The sequence below is a fragment of the Prinia subflava genome, chromosome 20 (assembly GCF_021018805.1).
Source record: "Prinia subflava isolate CZ2003 ecotype Zambia chromosome 20, Cam_Psub_1.2, whole genome shotgun sequence".
In the NCBI taxonomy this organism is placed as follows: domain Eukaryota; kingdom Metazoa; phylum Chordata; class Aves; order Passeriformes; family Cisticolidae; genus Prinia; species Prinia subflava.
The window spans coordinates 6129746-6157081 of NC_086266.1; the positions used below are offsets into that span (position 1 = coordinate 6129746).

The following is a 27336-nucleotide window of genomic DNA, read 5'->3' on the forward strand; positions in this document are numbered from 1 at the left end:
CAGGAATCAGGGCATGGGACAGGAATCAGGGAATGGGACAGGAATCAGGGAATGGGACAGGAATCAGGGAATGGGACAGGAATCAGGGAATGGGACAGGAATCAGGGAATGGAACAGGAATCAGGGAATGGGACAGGAATCAGGGAATGGAACAGGAATCAGGGAATGGGACAGGAATCAGGGAATGGGACAGGAATCAGGGAATGGGACAGGAATCAGGGCATGGGACAGGAATCAGGGAATGGGACAGGAATCCTGAAATGGTTTGGGTTGGGAGGCACCTTAAAGCTCATTCCATTCCAACCCCGTGCCATGGCCAGGGACACCTCCCACCATCCCAGGCTGCTCCCAATGCCCTTGGGCACTGCCAGGGATCCAGGGGCAGCCACAGCTGCTCTGGGCACCCTGTGCCTGCCCACCCTCCCAAGGAGGAATTTCTTCCTTATATCTGATCTAAACCCCCCTCCCTTAGCTCCAGGCCATTCCCCCTTGTCCTGCCTGCCTGTCCAAGTGTCACTGAAGACACTGAGTGCAGGAGAAATTCCCATTTCAATTAATTACTGCTGATGCCACGGAGGAGTTTTAGGAGCGCAGTAATCGAGATCTGGGTAATCACAGTTGTGCTGTGGAATAAAGAAAAGGTGTGAGAGTGTCACCTGCACCTCAAACACAGCTTCTGCATGTGGGCTGTGGTTGAAACACTGCAAACTTAGAGATTTTAGTATATAGTAATATCTATAGGGCAAAATGGAGGATTTTGGGCATTGTCTAAGTCCTTCTTCTTCACCTTCTTCTTTTTGGTTTCAAGTGGGTATTTTTCTAATTGGGTGAAAAAGGTCTGCATTGCAGGCCTTGGGTGATCAATTACTGGGTCAAAAATATAAATAATCTAGGTGCCATCTCATTATTGGCTGATTAGCACTTAAATAACCTTGGGAAGAGTTTTACCTCCACTTTGCACCTTGTTAACCAGAGGTACTGCAGAACTCAGGGCTTGTGAGACCGTAATATAGATAAGAAATAATAAACATCTGAGTCTGAGCAGGGAAACTGCAGCTCCCGTGTATCAATCTGGGCTCTAACAAGAAGAAAAGGAGATAAGAAATCAACAGTGGCCAGCAGATGTGTGTGTTGGTCAGCAGGAGGCTCTGAGGGCCACAAAACAAGGGACAAAGGGGAATTTCACTCAGCTGGCAAACCAAGGAAAAGCTGTTCCACCCTCTTTCCAGAACCTCCTTGTTTTGCTGCACCATAAAAAGCTTCAAGAAATATTAAATCCCAGGTTGTATTGGCAACACAACAAGAGCATAATTTCATTTCCTGCTGTATGACAGAGTTAAAAACCACTGATGGCTTAATTCCCAAGAAATTCAAATTAATGGTACAGAAATGGGCCTGGTGAGATGAACATTTCCTGAGGCTTCACAAGAGCTGAGTTCTGAGTCCAGGTTTAGGAGCTGGCCTTACTTCTATAAGGGAAAATCCACCACCCCAAAATCTGCCACATGCAGAGCTGCTGTATTTCAAACTAAAGTTATCGATTCATAAAATTCCTCCTTAGCAAAACCACCAGGGAATAACTGTGCAGGTCGTGCAAGCAGAGGAACATTTTCTGACAGTCCTAAGGGTCACAAATCACAGTGGGGAGGAGAATTTGTGCTGGTGCTGTGAATTAAACTGGGTAGCAATCACTGCCATGGTGCTGAGGGAGTTCAGCTGGTGCAGAGGAGTGGAGGAATCCGTGTGCTTTGCAGATGAAGAAAAGTTGGAAACTGCCACCTGGGGGAAATCCAAAGTCATCTTGGAAACAATGAGGAAGTTACAGGGAGCTGAAAAATCTTTATGTTTCTCCGTGCCTTAATTTTTAAGCTCTCTAGCCTGCAAAAATTGAGAAAATTCCATGTCTAATATCCCTGTTCTTGTAGTCAAAGTTTCATTTATTTTTTAGCTGCACGTGCCGTTTCTCTTCAGTGTTTTTTAACAAACAGCTTTTGTTTTGCTGTGCAAAGTATTTTTCTTCATTCTCACCCTTAACTACTTGTGTTAATCCACTCCATTTAATTTTATCATCTAAAACTGCACCCCCAGTTTGCTGCCCGGTGCCCTGATTCCTGCAACCCAAACATTGGCAACTAAGTTCCAATTTAGACATACACTACTCTCAGAGACACGCTTAAAACTGATTTTTTTTTATTTTAAAGACTGCAGTCTTTTGCAGGAACAGCTGTCTGAGATGAGCTATCTCGAAATAACAGACATACCAACCAACAGGAGGATACAAAATACAATATACAGAACGATTTTGTAACTTTATGCTCCCTGCTGGAGCGCAGTCATTATCCCAACATCACACATGGATTCTGCATTACACACTCGAGGCTGCATCACCTTCACACACAGGAGTTAGAGGGAATTTTTCTCAGGCTCACTTTGGTGTAAGTAATCCCTGGAGCATTAAGCATCTTTGTATTTTTTATCCCAGAGCATCTGAAGCTGTGAGGGCTCACATCTCTTATGTGCTGCAGAGCTGCTGTGCATTTACCACCCCCTCACCTGCAGCTCTGAGCAGCAGCTCACAGCCCCATCCTTGGCTGCTGTTCCCCCACTGAAATTGCTGCTGCTGCAGGGTCAGGGCTGTTGGTGCAGCTCCAGTGACAAAATTCTTGCCTGACTCTTCAGAATATCACGGATGTGGCCACAAGGAACACAAGGCTTTCAGAAAATACACATTAATGTGCCTGCCCCACCCCCAGGAGTGCACCTGCACCCTCGGAACACCAACTATCCCACTTATTTTAAAAAAATTAGCGACTGGCAGGAGGATTGTCTGAGTTCAGGTGCAGCAGAGTGGCTCTGAGGAGAAAGAGCCCATCCCATGAAGTGTCCTCACCACCCACTCAGTTACCTTCTGCCACTGACAAATGATGGAGCCACCTGGCTCCTCTCACATCATTCCCTCGTCCTTCCTCTTGTGACTGTGACAAATTCCTCTGCCCATCCTCAGGAAATGGCATTTCTGTCTTGTCTGGGAGAGAATTGAGATGAGGGAGCTGCATCACATCCCATTGCATCCTGTGCTGCCTGTATAAAACATTCTCATCTTCCCATATTGAAACAGCACGAAATGCATGGAAATTTGGGGGTTTGCATTTGGATTTTGTTTGCTTTCTTGGTGAAGGATGGTGTCTGCCATAACCAAACTATGGTTTGGCAAAAGAGAAAAATGGGCTGTCTGAAAATAATCGATATTGAAACTGCTTCAGGGCACTCCTGGAAGTGTGTATTTATTGAAGTGTGGAATAGCTGAGGAAAAAACCAACAGCATTATGGCAGGAAAGTTCTTCCTTCTCTGAGCCAAGAACCACTTGAAGCAGAGGTTTCACTCTTCTCTGCCTTGCTCTGCCCTCCATGGACAAGTGCTTTTCATGCTGTGAGCCTGCAGTGTTTAATTAAGCACCAAGCCCTGATTCCCAGACTGGGGAGACACAAGGAGGGCCAAGGAAGAGCAGCTCAGATTCTCCCTTCTCAAACCTCACAGCAGAAAACTCAAGTGTGAGTACAGGAGAAAAGCTGACCTGAAGAATAACTTGCTACAAATGCATTAAAGTGTATTTGTCCCTGCCAGAGAGGAGGGGAGAAAGCCTGTTTGCATTGCAGCAGTGCCCGGGGCTCATTAACAAGGGGGATTAATGAGGATGTGCTCAGCACTCCACTGCAGGGGAGTCAGCAGGCAGGGATGCACTCTCATCTCATCTTCCACGTGTCTTTTATTGCTCTGCAGTGATGCTCATGGCACAGGATTTCACAGAATCTCAGAATGACCAGGTTGGGAGAGCTCTTTAAGATCATCAAGTCCAACCCAGCCCTAACACCTCAGCTAAACCATGAGTGCCACATCAGTCTGTTTAAACACATCCAGGGATGGTGACTCCACCACCTCCCTGGGCAGACAATTCCAGTACTTTATCACTCTTTCTGTAAAAAACTTTTTCCTAATATCCAACCTGTATTTCCCTTGATGCTGCTTGAGGCTGTGTCCTCTCATTCTGTCAGTGCTGCCTGGAGAAAGAGGCCAACCCCACCTGAGCACAGCCACCTTTCAGGGAGTTGTAGAGAGTGATAAGATCACCCCTGAGTCTCCTTTTCTCCAGGTTGAACAACCCCAGCTCCCTCAGCCCTTCCTCACAGGGTTTGTGTTCCAAGCCCCTCTCCAGCCTCGCTGCCTCCTCTGGACGTGCTCAAGGGTCTGAAAATCCTTCCTGAACTGAGGGACACAGCTGGACACAGCACTCAATGTCCTTCCTAAACTGAGGGGACACAACTGGACACAGCACTCGAGGTGTGCCCTCACCAGTGCCCAGTCCAGGGGCAGAATGACCTCCCTGCTCCTGCTGCCCACACCATTCCTGATCCAGACCAGGTGCCCTTGGCCTTCTTGGCCACCAGGGCACACTGCTGGCTCATGTCCAGCTGTTGTCACCAGCACCCCCAGGTCCCTTTCTGCCCGGGCACTGCCCAGCCACTCTGTCCCCAGCCTATAACATTGCAGGGGGTTTTTGTGGCCAAAATGCAGGTCTTGGCACTTGGACTTATTAAACTTCATCCTACTGGACCCTGCCCATCCACCCAACCCTTCCAGGTCCTTCTGCAGAGCCCTCCTCCCTTCCAACAGATGGACACACGCATCCTGCTGATGCACAGGAGAAGAAGACCTCTACCCCACCCCAAGGGCTCCTTTCTCCTCCCTCCCCCTGGAATGCTGTCATTCCATGGGTATCCAGTGCAATATAAACCCCAGGAGGAAGGAATGCCCCGTCCAGCCCCCAGCCTGCTGTGATTCCACCGGGGGTGAACCTGATTACAGGAGGTTAATTAACAACCCACATTTGTAAAGCTCAACGCTTATTAATGACTCCTTTTCTTCGGGGGAGAGATTAATAGATGTTTGCCCTTAGAAGACACAGGAAGGGAATTTGCCCCTGAGAAGGAAGCATGCAGAAATGCAGCTCCCAAAGCCCAGCTGCATGCACTGCACGGGAGGAGATTGGACACGACTGCCACTTGCCTTCCCAGGAAATGTCACTGCTGTGGCTGTCACCTGCAGCCAGCCAGTTCAAGTGACAGCCAAGCCTCCTGCAGCATCTCCAGGGTCACTTCCCCGAGCAGGGGCTCCTGCTGCTCACTGAACTCGGTGCTTCACCTCGGTTATCTGCACAGCTCAGCCCTCCACCCCCGGATTTTCTGATGGGGCCAGTCCCAGCTGCTCCAAACACAAACCCAACGACACAACAGCCCTCTCTGGACCCTTCCCTTCACTTGATTGTTAGGATGGGTCCCTCTAATTCACGTGGGATTGTGTGTAATGTGTCGTTGCATCACTAGAATTATTCAGGGGAAAGAATGATGAGTGGTTTCTGGCCCAGTGAATAGCAAATGCTGCTATTCTTATGCCAGTCTTAGGCTTGGGCTTTGTCTTAGTGACAAGCCTATTCTATGATATTAAAGGAAAGGGAATTGGAGAAAATGGCCAAGGAGAGAATCTTTGTTTTCTGTCCCTCATTCCAGTCTCCCTGGAATGTGAGGAGTAGCAGTGAACAAAGAGAAAGCACTTGAAGCATTGAAACAGACTGATAAAGCAGCGATGCCTTTGTGATAAACTGCTTTTCAGCTCATCTGGAAGGTCAGTGGTCCAGTCTTTCTCATACTTTTTACCATGATAAAGATCAGATGTCCAAAAGAATCAGCAATTTGAGGGCTCTGCGCTCAGTTTGACCAAGTGAATTTAGGAGCCTCTTGAATCAGCAGATAATCAACAAGAGCTGTGGAACCTGTTCAAGAAAACAGCTCAATACTTCCCTCTGTGCTTTAGCCAGGAAAGGAGCTCACCCCCACATTTCCCCGGAGACTTGTCCAGGAATTTGGAAATGGAAGTGGCAGCAGAACAGCTGCTGGCTCTGGTTTTGCTCTGGTTTGTCTTCTAGAATAAACCAAGATTCACCGAAAGCAGAGGAGGAAGCCTCTACTCCATCCCGAGTGATCAGCCAAGGACACCAACAGCTCCCCCCACTCCTGTTTTGTTCCCAGATGATGCAGCAGCTCCTCACCTCACTGTCTCCAAACCTATCGTGTCAGTGGTCAGAATGGAGAGTGAGTGCCCACTGGTTTATCTGAAGTACTGTGCACAGATTTTGCTTCCTTCCATACTGTTCCTGACCTCAAGAGCCTTAAAATGCAGAGCCATGCTGCTTTAGCTTTCAGTCTGTTGACAAATTTAATCATCGAGGTACAGATTGGCTTTCGGGTACACAGAATGAGATTACAGTGGAGAAACCAGTTTTGAACATTCAAATGAAAGTTCACTTTGATAAGGGCTCTACAGCCCCGAGCTGCCTCAGCTCAGATCCATCCTGCACTGGGATTACTCACAAATCTCAGATCATGGTTTTACAGCCAGGAGACTCTGGTATTACAGATGGACATGATGTAATTTCAGGTGGGAAGACTGTGGAAAATGAAATTGCAGGACTGGGCTCCTGACACACACGGTTTCACATGAGGAAACAGAAATAGGATAAAAAAATATGCCACAACACCCACCCCCCCCAAGTTAAAACCAAACATCAGGAAGAGTGGGAAGGTTTCCCTTTATACACACGAGGTGGTCAGCAAGGTTCCTCCACAGGAGGAGACAGGGGCAGATCACAGCCCATAAGCCTTTTCCAGCTGAGAAGGATTACAAACAGCAAAACCTCCTCTGCAGGCATCATTCAGGCTGCTGAGCAGAAATCCCAGCTGCCTGCTGGCAGAAACGGGGGGCAGCAGCCTCCAGCAGCCCAGAGGGACCCACTTGCTGCAAGGCAGACAGAGGAGGGAGAAATCCCAGCACACAGGGAGAAATCAGAGCAAAAAGAGAAGGAGGTAACTCACAGCAATGAGCTGGTAGGAGTTGTTCATCATGGCTATGAGCATGTTCAGCAGCACAACGAGGGAGATGACGTTGTAGGTCCCAAACATCGTGGCCCCAACAAATTCTGTGAACTCGTGTCTGGCTTTCACGTTGGTGACGTAGAGGTTCAGCAGCCCGAACACAGACCAGAAGAGTGACTGGAGAGTCTCGAAAAGTCTGCAAAGAAAGGCAGATTTTTTTAGCTGGCTGCCTGGTGGAAAATGATCTTCAGGTAGGGAACACACAGATATGGGGAGACAGCACAGAGCAGCCACTCAGCACAGCAATTTATCCCTCCCTGGGGATACCCTGTGCCCAGCCAGTGACCCACCAGCCAATGCATGTGAGAGCTGTCCCAAAAACAGCATCTGCTGTCTGCCCAAGAGCCCAGTCCACATCCTCGTGAGCACAACCGCCCTGAGGAACCCAAGGCTCCCTTTCCCACTCTGCACACACGCAAAGAGCAGCCACAATATATTCTATTTAATTAAAATTGCCATGCTGCGACACTGCTGCTATCTATAAACTCTCCTGTTTAATCAGTGCCTGCATCATTAACGTGTCTGCAGGATGAATGCTCAGGGAGCCCATCCCCAAGTGCAGCGTGACTGCAGCAGTTCCACAGTGCACAGCCAGGCCCCATGAGGGGAGAGATGGCAGAAATCACAGCCACTTTCACCTTTTGCTCTAACACAGGCTGAGAGCTTGCAATTGCTTCAGCTGCTGTGATGCTGTTTGGAATACACCTGCCCAAAATCCTGCTGTGTTTGGAATACGCATTCCCAAAACTCTGCTCTGTTTGCAGTGCACCTATCCAAAACTCTGCTGTGTTAACAGTGCACCTGCCCAAAATCCTGCTGTGTCTGCAATGCACCTGCCCAAAATCCTGCTCTGTTTGCCCTGTTAGCAATGCAGCTGCCCAAAACTGCTCTATTTGGAACGCAACTGTCCAAAACTCTGCTGTGTTTGGAATACACATCCCCAAAACTCTGCTCTGTTTGCAGTGCACCTGCCCAAAACTCTGCTCTATTTGCAGTGCACCTGCCCAAAATCCTGCTGTGTCTGCAATGCACCTGCCTAAATCTCTGCTGTTTGCTCCGTTTGCAGTGCACCTGTCCAAAACTCTGCTCTATTTGAAATGCACCTGTCCAAAACTCTGCTGTGTTTGCAGTGCACCTGCCCAAAATCCTGCTGTGTTTGCAGTGCACCTGCCCAAAATCCTGCTGTGTCTGCAATGCACCTGCCTAAATCTCTGCTGTTTGCTGTGTTTGCAGTGCACCTGTCCAAAATCCTGCTCTATTTGAAATGCACCTGTCCAAAACTCTGCTCTGTTTGCAGTGCACCTGCCCAAAACTGCTCTGTTTGGAATGCACCTGTCCAAAACTCTGCCGTGTTTGGAATGCACTTGCCCAAAATCCTGCTCTATTTTCAGTGCACCTGTCCAAAACTCTGCTCTGTTTGCCCTGTTTGCAGAGCACGTGCCCAAAACTCTGCTCTATTTGAAATGCACCCGCCCAAAATCCTGCTGTGTTTGGAATGCACCTGCCCAAAACCCTGATGGCCCTGAGTGCTGGTGCAGCAGCTCCCACCCACCACGGGCAGAGTCCCTGGCAGGCAGAACCCTGCAGCCCCTGCCCAGCAATGACTCAGATGGAAGAGAGTCACCACATTAATTCAGCTCAAGAGTTTCTCTTCTTTTGGAGGCTTCCTTGCCCAGATGAACCAGACCCGACCCCCTGAGCTGGTGAGATCATCCCAGGTCTCTCCCTGCTGCAGCCACAGACAAGTGACCTTTCCCAGTCTCGTCAGCTGCGTAATCAGCAATCTAAATAATTGCTCTATTTGGGCATCTCTGCTTTGGCTTTCCAAAATACGGCATTTATATCATCCAAAAATGACATTTATATGCCTGTTTAAGAGTTTCCATTTTGGCCTGAGGTCAGCAGATGTTTTCAAATGCGACTTCTAGACAAACCAATATGAATAATTCAGATGCTTTATTTGACATACCAGGAATCTGTTCTCTCATCATCTCCAGGCATTTGTTCACATGTATCCCCATGCCTTATATGAGGATTTAGTTTATGCTTTGTGGATGTATCTTATGTTTTTCTCTGACCAAAATCATAAAGATGTTTTTTAAAAAAAAGCCTTTCTCCCAAAGCTCAGGCTGTTTGTTAGGCTTATTGAAGAACTGAGGTAGTAAAATAAGGATTAACCAAAGAATGCCAAGCATTTCTTTACTAGAAGTGGTGGAGTGCTAGCTCTCTTTTAAAATATTTATAATATTTTTACTATTAACTGTAGAAATACTGCCTGGGCTGTAGGCACAAGAGAGACAGAGGTTCTCCTCATTAAACTGAAATTAGTTCTAGAGTGATCAGTGCCTTGTTCTGGACTCACTGTGTTACCCAGGTGTGTGATTTGGGCCCAGACTGAGGCCAGCACATTCACAGGAGGGATGTGGAGCCCTTGACAAGGACACCAAGGTGGTTCCTGCAGCCCTGCACAGCTCAGGTGAGGCTCAGGTGCTGTGTCCCCAGTGTTCAGTGACAGGACAGGTGACAGCCTCTGTTCACAGCCCGTGTTTCAGGGGCTTGTGCTACTTTGGAGAAGCAGCTACAAAACCAGAATTTTGGAAATTGTGATTGAGACACTCTCATGTCCTGCTGAATGTATTTTGAATATCCTAATCAAACAGAAGAATCCTCAAAGCTCCACCACTCTCCATGGCAGCTTAGAGAGAGCAGTGCCCCCTCTGCCACAGGCACCCAGGGGGAATGGCAGCCTGACCTTCCAGAGAGAGAGACACAGCAGGCAGGGAGCTGTGACTGCCTCCACCCCTTCCTCCTCTTCCTCACTCTCCTCTCCCCCCTTCAGTTGCCAGCCTCACAGCTATAAACATATTTTCCAATCATCTTCCTAAGCAGCAGGCACTCTGCTTTCTGAGGGATGGCAAGGCCAAAGCAGAAAACCTTAAATTATTCATGACTTCCCCTCATTGCTGTCACAAAGGAATATTACTTCTCCATGATCTGTGTGTGCAATGCAGAAAACCTCCTCACCAAGAAAATGTTAATCCCACCGTTTGAGAGTGATAGGAGATAACGTGGCAGTAAATAAGTGTCACACTTGCCACGAGCTGCACACGCACCAGGGGCGTCCTCTCTGCTCCCCCTGCAGACCTGGAGCTCACTGTGTGAGCCCAGGGATGCTGCTGGGACTCCAAGTGCACTGATTCAAGGCTTTTCAGGTTCATTCCTTCATGAGGAATGAATGCAGCATGAGCAAAGTCAGGGTACCCAGCTCTGGTAGGCTCCAGCCTTCCCCCCACCCCACAATCCAATATTTGGATGAGCCACTGCCCCACACTGTGCATCTGCTCCCCAGCCAAATGTCAGCTTGTGCTGGGGGTGTTAATAACGACCATTTAAACCTTCAAGAACGCATTAAATAAATTTCTTAAGCGAGCCTCAAACAAAAAGTACCTGCAGAGTGTTCTGTCCCCTGCCAGGAGACCTCACTCCTAATGGATCCCCTCCCACTGTGATTTTGTTTTACACAAACCTCTGCCACAAAGGCTGAGCCCCCTCAATTTCCTTTCTGTGCTACATTCCCTTGGCAGGGGGTTCAGATGAATGTTGGGGTGGCAGAAATTATGGTTTGTATTTAAGCTGATCTACACACTTTCTGCTAAGTGCTTCTTGTATAATTTTGAGCTCCCAAGACATTACACCTTCTTACAGACTTCAGGATGGCTGGTTTGTTTGGTTTGTTGCTTTGTTTTTTCGTTTGTGTTTTTTTTCGTGCTGGCCCAATGCTCTTTTTCTTCAGTCAAATCCTGCTGTTGCTTTCTCCACTCACCTGACACAATGAAATCTGTAAAAAAAGCAGTTTGCAGTGGTGGCAGGCCCAAACCAGAATGCAGAACTGAACACATCTGTTCACCACAGCTCTAGAGAAAGGCAGGATTCTGTACTGGATTTTGTGGGTTTGGCCCTTCCTGAGGTAGAATTTACCCCTTAACACACACTGTGCTTGCCAAACCTTCCTCCCTCTGGCTGCTGCATCAATATGGACGCAGACCAAGGAACAGCATTTGTTATTTAATTCCTTTGCAAGGGCAGCACGACACATTTCTGGGGCATGTGAGGCAACTGAAACAGAGAAAAGTCTGAGACCTTTCCTTCTGTTTCTCATTAGCACAGTGCAGGTCCATTCACTTCCCCCAGACAGGGATGGGTCTCGTGAGGAAATGAATCAAGCCCGTGGTGTTCCTGCTCTGCAGTGGGAAATGACACAAGTCTGCTCCACCAGGTCGTGCTGCTCTTGGAGGATGGGCTCTACCCCATGAAAATTCCTTATTTCTTTTAGCAGAGAGCCCACAGGATAATGCTGGAACCTTTCCTCTCCCAACCAAGTCATGTGGCCTCGGCCATCATCTGTTTTTGGTGATGGTGCAAATACGTCCCAAATCCTTTCTTAACCCCAAGCCTTCAGCTGACAGAGGGTGGAGAATTATTGGGCATCATGACAAGTTTTATTTAATTTAGCATAAAGTGGTGGACAACAGTTTTGTTTTGCTTGTTTGCAGGGCGTGGGCCTTTTTCTAGACCGTGCTTTATTTATTTCTCCTGCCATTGTGAGTTAAGTACTGTGCAAGCAGCAAGAACAATCGGGTGGGAGCTGATTATTATAATTATTTCTACTATTAGTAATTAAAACAAATACATCAGCAAGACAATTCATGTCCTTTTTCAGCATGTGCTCTCTCTTTCAGCTCTGCCAGATGTCCTCACAGCAATTTTCCACGCCAGCATCTCAGTAAAGTACCAGCACTCCCAGCAAAAAAAGGTTCTGCTGGGATTTTATTCTGCAAGGAAATCAGAGAGGCCTGCACCATGATGTTATCCATAAAAATGCTCTAGGTGAGATTGTTGTTGTGTCACATTATTTATTAATACCTGTTTTTAATAGGTTTATCCCATACTTTCTTCACTTTATTTGGGTTCCCCTCCTTTCTTCGGTAATTAGGCAAAACAATTACTTTGGCAAAAGGACACTTCCTTTCTCAGACACACTGAAATTGTGCAGAGACATGATAAGATTTAAGTTGCAGGATCATGTAGGGAAACTCCTTGGCCCAGAACTGGAAGGTCTCCCTCTGCCAGGACTGAGTGAGAGTCTTTGTGACAGCAGAGCTCAGCAGAACGCCTGCCCCACTTAACTCCCACCCTCCCTGCAGAGCCAGCCACCCCACCTGGAGTGTGCAAATGAATAAATAAAGGACAGGCAGCAGGCAAAAAGGCAGGGGAGGCAGGGGAAGCAGCCTCAGCAGCAGAGAGGAGAGCATGTCTTACGTGGAGAAGGCATTGTTCTGTTTCTCACATCGGATCCCCTTGCAGTTGTTGGGTTCCTCCGAGGCACTGGTCTCGTAATAAAAATAAAGCTGGTTCAGTCCATTGGCAAAAGCCAGAAGCACCAGGCAGTAGATAAAAAGGAACTTGAGGATGTCCAGCAGCATGCGTCCCAGAGAGATCTGCAGGGGCCCCAGGTGGGAGTTGGCTGTGAAGAGGGAGATGAGGCGCAGGGAGCTGAGGATGTTGGATATTGCAAAGAGAGCCTCGGCGATGAGCGTCGGGTGCCACATCTCCCACTCCTCCCGCGGGCGGGAGCCGCTGTACTGCAGGGCAAGGACAGGGTGTGAAGGGAGCTGTGCTGCAACGCCCCAGATCACTCCCAGAGTCACTCCCAGAGTCACTCCCAGAGTCACTCCCAGATCACTCCCAGAGTCACTCCCAGAGTCACTCCCAGATCACTCCCAGAGTCACTCCCAGATCACTCCCAGAGTCACTCCCAGAGTCACTCCCAGAGTCACTCCCAGAGTTACTCCCAGAGTCACTCCCAGAGTCACTCCCGACATCACTCCCAGAGTCACTCCCAGAGTCACTCCCAGATCACTCCCAGAGTCACTCCCAACATCAATCCCAGATCACTCCCAGAGTCACTCCCAGATCACTCCCAGAGTCACTCCCAACATCAATCCCAGATCACTCCCAGAGTCACTCCCAGAGTCACTCCCAGATCACTCCCAGATCACTCCCAGAGTCACTCCCAGATCACTCCCAGATCACTCCCAGAGTCACTCCCAGATCACTCCCAGAGTCACTCCCAGAGTCACTCCCAGAGTCACTCCCACCCATTCCAGCCCTGCACAGGTAAATCCTAGCCAGGTGCTCAGGCACAAAAAGGGACTTTTGACCCCTTACACCTCAGCTGCTGTCAGACTCACAGTCGGGATGCAGGACTGAAGCTGACTTGATTAGGGCAGAGATGAATTTTTTATGGTTTCTGCCCACTGCATTATGACCCCCTCATGGTGAGAGATGTGGGACCAGGTTTTCTTTAGAGGCTTCAGGTATGTTGGCTTAACACACCCAAGCATTCTTAGCCTAAACCGAAAAATGAAGATTTTTTTAAAATTTGTTTTACTTTTCAGTTCACAGTCTGTGGGTTCCCTATGTCCATGAGCTCATACACAACCTCCTTCTCTTTCAGCATTTAAAGAGGTTCAGATTTTAGCAGGTTCTAGATGTAAATTTCCAATTACTTTTATTCTTTTTCCTCCTAAATAAACACTGCACATCCCAGGAACAATGGGAGGGAGAGAGAAGGAAGGGAAGAAGAAAAGCAGTGAACTATTGGATGCTTTCCTTCCCATGTAATCTCAAAAAAAAAAAGTGCCAGCAGCCCAGAACCAAAAGGCTTTCTTCATATTAATTTTCTTATTAGTTAATTTGTCATGGCAATTTTAGGAGAGTTGCTAAAGCAGAGGTCTTAATTACAGCTGAAACACTGGGTACAGCTGAGTGCATCAATTACAACATTAACTGGGTTTGTAATGTAACTGTAAAAGCAGAAGCATTTGCTGAGCAAAGTGCAGCCAGATGCGAGCAGGTAACACAAAAGAGCTGGTTCTGTAAAATGGAATTGCTCTGGTTCTGTAAAATGGAACTGCTCTGGTTCTGTAAAATGAAACTGCTCTGCCTTGACGACAGTGGCACAGAGAATGGAGTCAAAGACATTTAACATCAAGGAATAATTGTCCTTTTAACATTTGTCTCTGCTCATTTAGCGCACGTAAAAAGGCAAAACTGCTCTCAGAACAACACAGCTCACACCATCACCAGCGTGTTCAGGGCTCCTAAAATAATCCTGGTACCTCTGAAAAGGAAATGGTACCAATATCACACTGACAGACGAGATTGCAGAGACTTCCTATTTAAATCTGAAGGTCCAATACACAAGCTCCCAATCTTTTTCAAGGGCTCAGCAAAAAGCAGGTTGATATTTCAAACTATCCTTTCAAACTATCCCTCTGTATGAGGGAGATGAGACATGATACAAAGGCATTTCAGCATGACCTTGGATTGCTTCTGACATTTCCAAACTCTTCTTTATTACATGAGCATCATGGCCTGAGCCTGTTAACTTGATTTGAAGATGGGTCTTTAAATGCCTACAAACAGGCAGAGAGGGTAAGTTTTTTTGGATATCCAGCAATATTCCCAGGACTGGGAACCCTGGACAGCAGATTTGCACAGTTATTCCCAATTCTCTTCTGCAGGCTGGCTGGACACAGCAGCCCAGGGCTCTCTGCTAAGGTTTAGCACAGATTGCACACAATGGTGTGGGCAAAGGTCTTCTGTGTGTCCCAGCTCTTTTTAAAGCAATATTTAGGTTGTTAAGGTCATGTTTTGGTCCTTTATGAACCGATGGGATCCCCTTGCTTGGCAAATGGAATCTTCAGAGCAGCCTGGCATCACAGGTAACAGAGAAAGAGCAGATTTCTGTTATCTAATGAAGCTGGTATCTGGGAAGGCTGGGGTGGTTTGGTTTGGTGTCTATTCAAAAGATGAAACACAGCAAAGATGTAACAGAATAATACAAATAAATTACACCGTGCTGTCACATCTACCCTTCCTCATTACATGATAATTCAATGCAGCAAATGAAAACTGATTAAGAAAGTATTTCTACCCTATAATTAGCCTGAAGATTCCATTGGTATCAGATAATATTAGAGGCAGGTCTTGGAACCAGTCAAATCAAGGGGAACAAAAAAAATGTCTTCACGTAAAAACAAGGATGGAAACCATTTAGTGTCAGGATGCAATTTTTTTTTTTTCTGATATTTGGCAGAAAGTTAAACGTCCATGTAATCCTTTGAAGTTATAAGAAGTGTTAGAATATGGCAGATTGGCATATATCCCAACCTCTTCCAGCTGAGGGCTGTTCTGAAAATAACAAATCATGTTGCAAAAGGTTTTGAAGCCATTGTCAAGGTGATGAACCCTCACATTTCAGAGCACACTGCAAGCCCTGACTGACAGGGGCAGAGGGAATTTCTGCAGCAGACCATGTGTTTCACAACTGCTCCCACTGAGGATTTCATGCCCCTCTCAGAACTGTCTGACACTGGCCCTCGTCAGGAGCTGACCTGAGATGGGCCAGGTTTAATCCAAGAGGGTTTGATCTGGGCTCAGACAGATCCATTCCTGCAAACCCTCCTCTGTGTGCTGGCACACGGGGTTTTGTGGTTAACCTGCACATTTCTGTGGCTCTCAGAGGAGGCACAAACAGAGCTGTACCTCCTCTGTACCTGTGCTTTGGCTGCCAGTTTAAATCCTGGTGTGTGACTGCATAAACCCGTGGATGCACAGCTCCTCTAGCAATTTGTGTGTGAGAAAGAACCAGGTTGTTAACATTTTAAGATTTGTCCGTGCATTTTACCATTTCCAGCCTTTTTTTTTTTTTTTTTTTTTTTTTTTTTTTTTTTTTTTTGTATTGCTTGTGGTTTAAAGACCAACCTTTCAAGTCTGTAATTTCCTCCCTGGTTCTGAATGTTGGGAGAATAAAAGACATAATCTGTTCCTGCTTTGATGCTGTTACAGAGCTGCCTCTTCAGGGAGCAGCAACCAGCTTAAAAGCTTTTCCCTTTGAAAATCTGACTCACCACGACTGCAGCCTCCAGGATTTAACAAAGGCCCCATAGCAGGGCTGTTTGCATTTTGGAGTCAATGGGCTCGGTGAAATTTTCCCCTCTTTCCCCCTCTGCCTGCTGGGCAGGACTAAACAAGGCTGCTCTGGGGAAGTGCTTGTCCTGGTTATTGGGAGCTGGGCTGCCAAGGAGAGACCTTGCAAAGCTGGGACGAGCAGGGGTGGCCAAGGAGCAGATCCCAGTCCCTTGATTTACACCTGAGTAATTTCACTGCCTGCAGTGAGGCTGCTGCTGATTCATAGCAAGGGAAGAAGGAGGCCAAGCACGAAGCTCCAGCTGAAGCCAAGGAGAGCTGTTGCATAAGGAATTTTACAGGATGTCTTTTGTGTCTTGCCTTTGAAAAAGGGAGACAGAAGGAAAGTGCTTCAGGCCATCCCCTGGCTTCAAACCCCGTGCATATGCTAATTTGGAGCATCACAAGTTTAGAAATGTGGAAGGTGCTTTTGAGGATGAGCTCTGATGTGCCCTCACCACAAATGGAACGTGACAGGGAAGAACCTGCAGGGAGGTAAAGCTTGCTCCTGGGTCATTCCCCTGCCCACATACTGAAGAGGAAGCTGATCCTTTTATATGAGATTATCAGATATAATAACTAATATTATTATTAGTTATTACTAATAACTCCTAATAACAGCCTTGCTCTTCTCAGTAGGCCTGTCACAAATTTCTGATCACTAATCTCCAGATCTGTAGGACTGCAGATTATAAAGCTTGGCTCGAGAAGTTTTCAGGTAACCCAGTTCTCGTTTTCCCTTCACCATTTTATTTAAAAGCCACATTTTCACTATGCATTGTTGAAGGAGGTCCAGTGCCAGCACAGAAAACAAAGTGCTTTGGCAACTAAATAGCTGCAAAAAGCACAGAAGGTGGAGAAATTTCTCCCCAGTGCCCAAACAATCTATTTAACTTTTAATCAAAGAGTCGGAATGAGCAGGATGTTCATTCTCCCAACAAAATAATAAGCTTTCCAGGTGAATTTTCAAAATTGGACTGCTTGGAAAGCTGGTATTTTCTTTGCTCTGTGATTTTGATTTGAGCAGTTTGTACCCTGTGTACCACAGCTCTCACCAGCACATTACAAATTCCCTCTCCCAAGTTACTGTACCTTGACATAGGCAACAATTTTAAGGGAGATAGTTGCAAGATAGAGGGAGTTCATTGCAAAATCCATCAGATTCCACCAGTCATGTACGTACTCATTGAATCCACCATCCCACATTTCCTTGATTTCTCCCCAGATGAAACCTGTAGAAAGAAAGGGAGTTCATTACCATGACAAGGCACTTTTTGCCATTAAAGCTCTGTTGTATATACACATGATGTAACACCAGACAAATTGAAATTAACAGGTTGGAAAAAACGCCTCATCCCTCCTGCCTTCTATCAAGTACAATGCTGCTGATTATGAGACGTTTTACAAGGCTGTGGGGAATGCAGTCTGGAGAGAGCTGACAAAGACCTTGGTTTCCTACCCAGGGCTCCAGATATGCACATGAGGAGACTGCCTGAAACACACGTTATTTATAACCAGCACGAGTGAATTGGCTCAGCTGAAATTTGCTCTACGTGAATAAACTCTTCAAGCAGCTGCATTTGGGGTAGTTTCTAATAGATTGTCTGCTCTCACAGACACTCTGAGCAATTCATTGCTCTGTTGGACATCACTGATCCTCCCTGACTTTGTTTAGCAACACCAGGACCAAGTTCTGCATGCCTCCTCCCTGACCTGGAAATATCACAGCAAAGAAGGAAGAAGAGGCTCCATTCTCTGTGCTCAGCCCCTGTGTTTATGCACCTTGCTGTACAAGAAGCCCACGGAGATTATTTGTGAGACTAGGGTTATTTATTTATTTGTCTTAGATTATTTATTATTTGTCTTACGTTTGTAAGACTGAGCATGAAGCAGGGCACTGCAGCCTGGCAGTGACTCACCTTGTGTCAGATGTGGCTGTGGGGTTTGTTCCCAAGGATAGGGCCAGAGCCCAACCCCGAAACGCCTTCTGGTGATCATTTTTGGCACTTGCTAATGCTCACTGTACCTCCTGGAAGCTGAAAGGGTGAAGGGCAGCTTCTGAAATTCATCACCAAACCCGCCTGACACAGTTCTGATTGTAAGTGACTTCTATGTCCTTTCTTGTAGAACTGTTTAAGAATTTTTGAAAGCCTAAATCCCATTAAAAAGCAAGTGGCAGCTCCCTCATGTCCTGGATGCTTCTGAAAACGTCTTTAGAGCCCCAGGAATTTTGAATTACCCACTTGACATTATCCTTGAATGAAAACCAGAAAGTGTGAAGAGGAAACAAAACGAAACAAAACAAAGTACACCTCCAATATACCAATTACCCAAACAATCTATTTAACTTTTAATCAAAGAGTCAGAATGAGCAGGATGTTCATTCTCCAAACAAAATAATAAACATTTATAATTAACATGGTAATAATGGTGATAATAATTACAATTGGGTATGGGCATCACCAATATAATCACCCAAACCCCTGCCTAACCACAGGATACTGCAGTGGTCACTGCTTGCAACTCAACTTTAAGGACCTGGAGGTTCAATCTCAAGAGCAGGCAAAGCTGCAGTGAACTCCTGCACGCCCCCAAATATCAATCTGAGCTGCCCAGCTGCCAGCCAGCAGGTCAATGGCCACACAAGCAAAATGCCAGGGCCAGCCAGGTAATCTCATTACAGCTGCCTCCACGTCTCTGCATGCACGCAAAGCCATAAAATAAAATAAATCAATGGAGAGGAGCCTGTTGAAGAACTCCTGCGCTGTATTTATAGTGAGTTATCGTTGCTGGTTACTATAGCTACAGCAATGCTGTGTGTGCCTGTTCCCTCTCCTTTTATAGTGGAAAATATTTCGTAAGTAATAACCTTTAATCTGGTGAAACTGTTCTAATTTCTTCATTTAATAAACAGTCGTACAATGTCTCTATTTATCTGAAACAAAGGAACTCAAGAACAGACAGCTGTAAGAGGTGCCTTGAAAGGTTTTTTTAAATGGATTATCCTTCTTTCATCTGCAAATCAATTTTACTGAAATGCCTACCATTTCCCTCAATTTTAACCATGAATTTAAAGATAAAGTGATAGAAGATAGAAGATATCACCTAAGCTCAGAAAATACATTTAACCTCCTGGGCTTACTCTGAAGTTTCTACTAACACCTGCATTTCAGTGCATAAATCAGATCACGAGGCTGGTGGTGGAGCTGTGCAAGGGGCACAGTGCCCTGGGTCACCATCCAAAGTGATTTGTGAACGTGTTTGCCACTTTTCCTTTCCTTCCTGGTTTTCCATCAGCAGTTTCAGGTCTGGCACAGGAACAGCTGGGTTTGTTCAGCACAGAGCCAGCCTGCTCCAGAGCCACCACAGGAACACGGAGCAGTGTCCTGGTGTCACCGGGAGGGAAAAGCCAGCAGGTGTGGGAAAGCAGGAGAGCCAGAAAGGTGTGGAGGGCACAGCCCATGAGCAAAGGGCCTGGTGACATTCCCAGCTACTGGTGGCACAGCAAGGGACATGTGAGCTGAACCAGAGGAGGGAGAAGGATCCTGGTGGAGCTCACAGATTTGCTGCTGTGCTGGAGCTCAGTTAGAAAGGGTAAATAGTCCTCTCTCATCTAAAATACATCCATCTTCTCTGCTCTTCTCCCAGCTCATCCCATCTCACTGTCTCACTGAACACCCTGCCCTCAGCACACACACCCCTTCTCTCCCCAGCTCTGGCTGCCCAAGGCAGACTGCAACAAGAGCCTCACACTTAACTTGCAGACAATCAACACTCCCTCCTCCTCCTCCTCCTCTCAGAGGAGACAGAAGGGTCTTCTTCAAGATACCAGATATCTTGATGTGGTCAGTGATTATCAGCAGAGAGCGAGGCTCATCTTCCCCCTCCTGCATTCCCGAAGCCAGGCTGGTTCCAGGAGCAGGTGAGGGAGCAGGGAGAGCAGAGCCAGGCTCTGGGCAGTGTCCCTGTGCCAGGCAGCAGGAGCCAGCAGCAGTGACACCAAGTGTGACCCAGGAGCTCATTTCAGCCTGGGAAGAGCCACAGCTCACCCAGGTCTGTCTGAGGCACAGCAGATGGCACAGCACAGCCACACGGCACACACAGAGCCCTGGGCCAGCAGCACCTGCTGCTCCAGAAGGAGCCCAGCTGTCTGTGCAGCTTCTGGAGCTGCCTGCCAAGTCCCTCCACACGCTGGGCTCGGGGATGAGTCCCCACACAGCTGCCATGGGGGTGAGTCAGGCCCTGCAGCTCGGGGTGCCTGGGTGGGGGATTTGTGGGATTTACCGAGAAACCAGGGCAGGATGGGGGTGAAACAGGGCAGAATAGGGCACGGGATTTGCCTAGAACCCCGGGCAGGATCAGGTATGGAATTCACCTAGAAGGGGTGTGGGATTTACCTAGAACCCAGGGCAGGTTCGGGGTGAAACCAGAACAGGATTGGGGTGTGGGATTTATCTAGAAGAGGTGTGGGATTTACCTAGAACCCAGGGCAGGATTGGGGTGTGATATTTACCCAGAACTCAGGGCAGCATCAGGTGTGGTATTTACCTAGAACCCACAGCGGGATTGGGGTGCTGGATTTACCTAGAACCCAGGGCAGGATCAGGGTGAACCCTGGGCAGGGTTGGGGTGTAGGATTTACCTAGAACCCAGGGCAGGATTGGGGTGAACCCAGGGCAGGGTTGGGGTATGGGTTTTACCTAGAACCCAGGGCAGGATTGGGGTGTGGGATTTACCTAGAACCCAGGGCAGGATTGGGGTGAACCCCGGGCAGGACTGGGGTGTAGGATTTACCTAAAACCCAGGACAGGATTGGGGTGAACCCAGGGCAGGATTGGGGTGTGGGATTTACCTAGAAGGGGTATGGGATTTACTTAGAACCCAGGACAGGATTGCGGTGTAGGATTTGCCTAGAACCCAGGGCAGGATTGGGGTGTGGGATTTACCTAGAAGGGGTGTGGGATTTACTTAGAACCCAGGACAGGATTGCGGTGTAGGATTTGCCTAGAACCCAGGGCAGGATTGGGGTGACCACAGGGCAGGATGGGGTTTTGGATTTACCTAGAACCCAGGGCAGGATCATCCACTCCACGATGGTGGGAGGCGGCCCCTGCATGTGGAGGTCTGTCCTGACGATGTGCTGCGACGCCAGCAGGAGCATGAACAGGAAGGTCAGGTAAGAGCCGGTGTGGCAGATAAACTTGATAAATGGCTTTTTAATGAACAGTCCCAGCCTGCTCTTGGGTGCAATCAGGTAGGCCACGGACAGCACGGGGAAGAGCAGCCCGATGGTGACACAGGTGAGGAGTTTCACTGCCCAGTGTTTCCGCCTCCATCCCGGGAAGCCGTCGTACCACAGCGTCGCCAGCAGCTGCTGGCAATTGGGCTGAGCAACAAACTGGGGGGGGAAAAGAAAAAAAGAAAGAAATATTATTGCTGACTGGTGCTCCATGTGCACTCCCCCTCGCTTATGCCCACACAGACCCTCAGATTACGTTTGGGGCCGGCTATGGGCTGGAAAAGCATATTTTGGAGATATAGGGGAAAAAAAGGAGGGAAGTTTTGCCACCCTGTTCTTTTGGAATTTTTTTACTCCTGATTGTTTACTTTATTGGAGTCAGGATTCTCACGCTTCTAACAGTTTCTTAATGTAAAAATAGCTCTGTTTACCTAACGGTAGTTTTTTGTTTACATTCCTTTATGGAGGAGAAGAAAAACTGATTGACTCTCTGTTTGACCAGTGTGGTTGGAGGGGTCGTGATCCCATCCACCAATCCACAGCTGCTGCCAAAAATGTATAAATAGGAAAGAAAGTAAAGTTCTGCCCCTTCTTTCCCGCTGGGACATCTGAGTCGAGTGGTTCTTGCATGCCCAACTGTGTTAAAGTTTCACTCTTCTTTCTCTGTGTAGGATTTTGTCTCTATAGGACTCTGAATAAGTCACAGTGACTCCGTGAATTCTCAGAAGGCTAAAAAAAAAGGGTTTATTCAAAATGTGATTTCTTTATATACTATTTACAGAAACCAATATGATTGGATGGCAAAGTTAACACCTCTTCAACCACACTGAGAGCCATCAAGAAGTCCCTCCTCTAAAAAGGAATGAACAACAAAGATACAATAAAGAAAACATCTCTTCTTGTTTACAGCAAATCGCCTGGGAAAGAAATTTCACCAACCAAAACATCTCAGGCATGAAATCAGGGCTACAGGATTTAGGATTCCTTCTCATGGAAGAGACTTTTTTTCCTGCTTGCAGCATCCTTGTGTGGATCTCACACACACAGCCCCGTGCACAAGCAGCACCACGAGGATTACTACAAGCTGCTCCTCTCCCCATGTGTTGGAGCACGTTCTTTTTCAGAATGTTTCAGGTTTCCATCGCCTCGAACGAGTCACAGCCAGCACCTTTAAAAAAAGTGACTAAAGATGAGGCAGGAGGGAAGAGGTGCAAAGCTCTGGGAGCTGTGTGAGAGGGAGAGCGTCTCGCAGAGTGTGTGTGTGTGGGCTGGCAGGAGACAGCAGACAGCACCAGGTGTGGCCAGGTGACATCTGCTGGGGGGCAGGACACACATCTGGGACCCTGCCTGGCTGCTCAGGAGGGCAGTGTAGGAAAGCACCCCTCACATCCAAGTTCTGTGTAAGGAAAGAAGTTTCAGTTTACCTCTAGACACATTAGGAACTTCAGCTGGAACTTTCCTTGCTTCTCTCACGACAATTGGCTCAGGGACAAGGCAGAGGAACCTGCTGGACTTTCTGGATGCTCTTTAGAAGCTGTCCCTGTTGTGATTGGCAGTTTGCCAATTAAGCCCTCCTGGGTCATTAAGCAGGTGAGGGAAAGAACAAAGGTGCTCAGGGCATTTTCGGGATGTCATAGCAGGTGTATGGACTTTGTTCCTAACACTGTGCACGGCTTTGTTCTGTGTTTTTGTATTATTTCCTTTCTTTTATTAAAACCTTTTTGCTTTTTCAAGACACACTCGACCCTGGTCTCACTAAATTCTTTAAGCCATTTCTGCAGGGCTGGCCCCTCAGAGTTGTTGGGAACCCCAGAAGGGAGCAGCTGTAAAACACAAGGGATTAAGCAGAGGCTGAAAGGAATCCTTGATCACAGTTTGCAGTTCACCTTCACTCTGTGAGAAACAGCATTGCTGTGGTGATTTAGGACATCTCACCCAGGCTGAGGTGCTCAGGGTGCTCCCACACCAAACAGCCTCTGGGGTTTCAAACCAAGCCATGGTGCCTCTGCTCAGTGCCAGAAGGCTTCATGTTCCTGATTACACCTTGGTTTTCAAGGCTTTCCAGACCCAGAACTAACCAGAGCTGTCTGCAAGACCACAACAACTCTGTTTTTCTTCCAAAATCTTTAACCCGCACCCAAATCTTTTAAATATTCATTCACCACAAAAGCTGCCTGGGTTTGGGAGGACTTTTAAGCACAGCTCTCAGAGGGCTCTGAACAAGCAGAGCACTGTCAATGCCACATCCAAAATGACTAAACCAAGGTCAAACAAAAGGAAAAATTAGTTGCTCATTCTGATGAAGTCATTCACTTCTGTAAGTACTTTTAGTTTTTGGGAATATATTTTATATGTCTTAACAGGCTGTTTATATCAGAATCAGACCGTTTTTGGACTGGGCAGTTCAAATATATGGGATGACCCAAACCAGCGCTGAAAATAAGCTCTCCAAGGGAACTATCTGGCATTTATGAAGCTGGATTTCAATGTGTTATTTTGACAATAAGCTTCTGATGACTTCTGCATTGGCACAGAACTGATGACACTCTGCTCCAGAGGGCTTGGGAAAATATTATCAGGAGTGTGTGATTTGGAATCAACCAGGCAGCTGGAAATGGGCAGTAGCTCGTGGGGTGATGGTCTCAGGAAAAAGCCAAGACCTGCTGCTTGTAGTGATGAGAAAATATTATTGTTAAATTCCATCTATGGGGACAATGATCATAAAATCACAGAATCCCAGAGTGGGTTGGGTTGGGAGGGACCTTAAAGCTCATCTTATTTCCACTATCCCAGGCTGCTCCAAGCCCTGTCCAGCCTGGCCTTGGGCACTGCCAGGGATCCAGGGGCAGCCACAGCTGCTCTGGGCAGGTAAGAGAAACAGTTCTACAGCAACTGGCAAACTGCCAGGCATCAATTGGTGTTTGGCTGTGTTTTAACTCTGATTTCAGCAGGGTCAGCGCCTTGTGTATCAAACATGGAAGAATGAGAAGGTTACACTGCTCTGTTTTCTCAAGATCCAAACCCGGAGCTGTTACTGGATGTGTTCTGCAGTGACTCACAGGGCAAGAGACGCTGCTGCTTCTCTGAGATGAGGCACAACTTCTTTAAGTTTTTGGGGTTTTTTTGAGGGAGAAAATGTTATAAACACGTTTTCTCTTTATCACATATGATAGAAAGCTCTGAGGGGAGAATAAAACTGTTTTTCCCTTGAGTCAAAGTCAAAGTCATTTGAGAAATCAAATGACTGTATGTTCTTCTGGTTGCTGTGCAACTTGCAAGCATCTTAAAAGTGCCTCTTCTCTGCCTAATAGCTCATTTCTAAAATCTGCCTTCTCAGTTGTATCTGATGTTAGTTCTTCAAATGGAGACAAATTCACACATCATGAAAGTGCAGCTTTAAAGAGCAGATTGGCAAAAGGGAATGGAAATGGAAAAAGCCATTAAATTTTCCAATCAGGCTGGTCTCAACCTCAGTGAAAATTACCCTAGGGAAATTTAAGCACGCCACACAAAGAGACTCCCTAATGTCATAAACCACCAAATGCTGTGTTTATTAAAGGTGAGGCCAAGCACTTATCAACATAGACTTTTACTAACTTGTATTAGTCCAACATATTAATCACAGATTTAAAATCAGTAAGCACTGATGCTTTTATCTCCACTACTGCAGTTGGCTAAAAACCAAAATTTCCAGTGTGCAGAAACACTGGAATTCTGAATTATAAATAAGAAGCAAACCAAGCCTAAAGAATTTATTGGTTTTTGCTGAGTTTGCTTCTAGTTGCTGTTAACTAAACTAATTCATTGACCAGACTAAACCACTGAATGCTCAACTTATTAAAGATTATTAATTATTATAAGGAGTCACAGTGCTAAATCAATGCACATAAAATACAAAAATATATTCTTTTAGGTGTGAAGTACCCTGAAACTCTGATAATATTGTGGAACTTTTGTTATCCTCCATAATTTCAAATCTCTCCATTTAGTTAAGAAAATTTCTGCTTTGCAAAAAGCAGAGCAGAGACCTGGAAAAGCAACTTTACATTTTCAACACTACTTACACCAAGGCTTTTCCTGAGTGAAAGTTAGTTTTCCACGTAAGTAACCCCAAATGTGTTTTTTCCCATTTTTGCAAAGCCTTTCATGTGCCACAGACTGAAATAGCTCCTGTGTGTATCACAGCCTTTTATCATTTCACATGAATGTACCGTGTGTGACAGCGTTTGGCATCAGTTAAAGTTTCTGCACAACGAAAAGCAGGGAAAAAAAACCTGCATTTTGTCCCAGTTCTGTGGATGGTGCAGAGTCAGAGGCAGATGCACTGCACCAGAAGCTCTGCTAAGAGAACATTCAACTATCAAACACTATTTCTCCAACACTTGACAAGCGTTTTATCCAAGGACTGCTGAGTTACAGCAGCCTCCAGTCCCTACCACAAACAGCAGCACAAGACATCACCCCACAGCCAGGATGGGGAATGTTCTGACAGCTGCATCAGAACAGAAATGTCACCAAGGGCTGGAATTCATGCTCAGTTCAGTGAATGTAAGAACTGAACATCTGATGCTGCCTAGGGTTTGGCTGGGGTAGAGTTAATTTTCCTCCCAGCAGCTGGGTTTGGCTCTGTGCTGCAAACAGGGCTGATGGCACAGGGATGTTGGAGCTCTCACTGGGCAGGGGCTGCACACAGCCAGGGCCTTTCCTGCTCCCCACCCTCACCAGGAGGAGCCTGGGGGACACAAGGAGCTGGGGGGACACAGCCAGGACAGCTGAGCCCAGCTGAGCACAGGGATACCCCAGACCCTGTGGCCTCACCCTCAGCACATGGAGCTGGGGGAGAAGGAGGAAGGGGGGACATTCTGAGCCTGCCTTCCCAAGCCACTGTGACACCTGATGGAGCCCTGGGGGTGGCTCAGCCTCTGCCTGCCCAGGGTGAATGAATTCCTTGTTTTGCTCTGCTTGCACACAGGGCTTTTGCTGCACCTGCTCCTGCTGTCTCTATCTCAGCCCACGGGTTTTCTCACTCTTCTCTTGCAGTTCTCCCCCTCATCCCACCAGCAGCAGTGGGCGAGTGGCTCCTGGGGCTGAGCTGCTGCCTGGGGTTAAACCACCACAGAAGCACTGGAGCTGCACCAAACATTGGCCAGGGTGGTCCCCACCTGCAGATGCATTTCTGGAGGAGCTAATCCCAAAAGCAATCTCCTTGTCCATTACCTGTTGAGCAGAACGTGTCCCTGGCTGAAGATACAGTTCACAGGGAGAGAGGATGCAGCTCAGAGCCCTCCTTGTGAGCACAGCACCCCTGTGATACCTGTGAGCAAGGTGCTCAGCCTCCTGCCTTTGGAAAATGGGGACAAATATCTTTTGCCTTTCCAAGAAATGAGATCAGCAGCTCCAGTCATAGTTGGGAAGCACTCTAGAGATTACTGCAGCACAAAGTCTTTTATGTTCTCTTTTTCTTCTCTCAGCCTTGCCAGGGTCTTTGTGTAACATTTGGCTTGCAGGTGGATTGTGCTATTAGAGAATTTCATTTTCCATGTTCATCATGCTCATTGCCACCTAATCCTATACCAAAGGGGATACTTTTAAGGGGAAAAAAAGCAGCTGCTGGATGGAGTGTCTTTTCCTTAATAACTAATCTTTACTGATATTTTTAAGTCACCTAAATTCCACTTCTCAGGAATTAAATGCTTTCTGAATGCTGTCAAACACAGAAATTACGTTCCACCCCCCTCCCCTCATCTGTGGGGAAATCCCTGATCTCTGGCAGTCACAAGTAACTTAGGATCAGACACAGATGGGTTGAGATGTGAATGCCTCAGGGAGCAACTGAAATAGCTCCCTGATAGACATCACAGGGGCTGAGCACAGCTTCCCTCTGCCTTTATTCTGATTATGGTGCCTGCTGCCAGCAGCCTCTGCTTTGGAGTTTGTTGGAGCTCTTGTCTGTGCTCTTGCTGTGGATGGCGAGGACGAATGCTCTTCATAGATGAAAAACCACAAATCTGGGACTGCAGAGCTCTGGCTTAACAAGCAGGACCAAGTTCTTCTGTCAGTCAGCTCCAGCAGCTCCC

General features: G+C 47.1%; 1 protein-coding gene and 1 long non-coding RNA gene across 2 annotated transcripts in view; one reads left to right on the forward strand and one right to left on the reverse strand.

The window, feature by feature from the left end:
• Nucleotides 1-27336, reverse strand: part of TRPC5 (transient receptor potential cation channel subfamily C member 5) — a 106674-nt gene that overhangs the window by 22396 nt on the left and 56942 nt on the right. The window contains exons 4-7 of the mRNA XM_063416736.1: nt 21082-21418; nt 17113-17252; nt 12307-12629; nt 6928-7123 (exon numbers count right to left, since the gene is read on the reverse strand). Of these exons, the coding sequence (XP_063272806.1) occupies nt 6928-7123; nt 12307-12629; nt 17113-17252; nt 21082-21418 (996 nt within the window). The remainder of the gene's footprint in view (nt 1-6927; nt 7124-12306; nt 12630-17112; nt 17253-21081; nt 21419-27336) is intronic.
• Nucleotides 20037-23091, forward strand: LOC134560576 (uncharacterized). Its single transcript, XR_010082756.1, has 3 exons — nt 20037-20250; nt 21086-21196; nt 22041-23091. It is a non-coding gene; the product is annotated as an uncharacterized LOC134560576 (long non-coding RNA).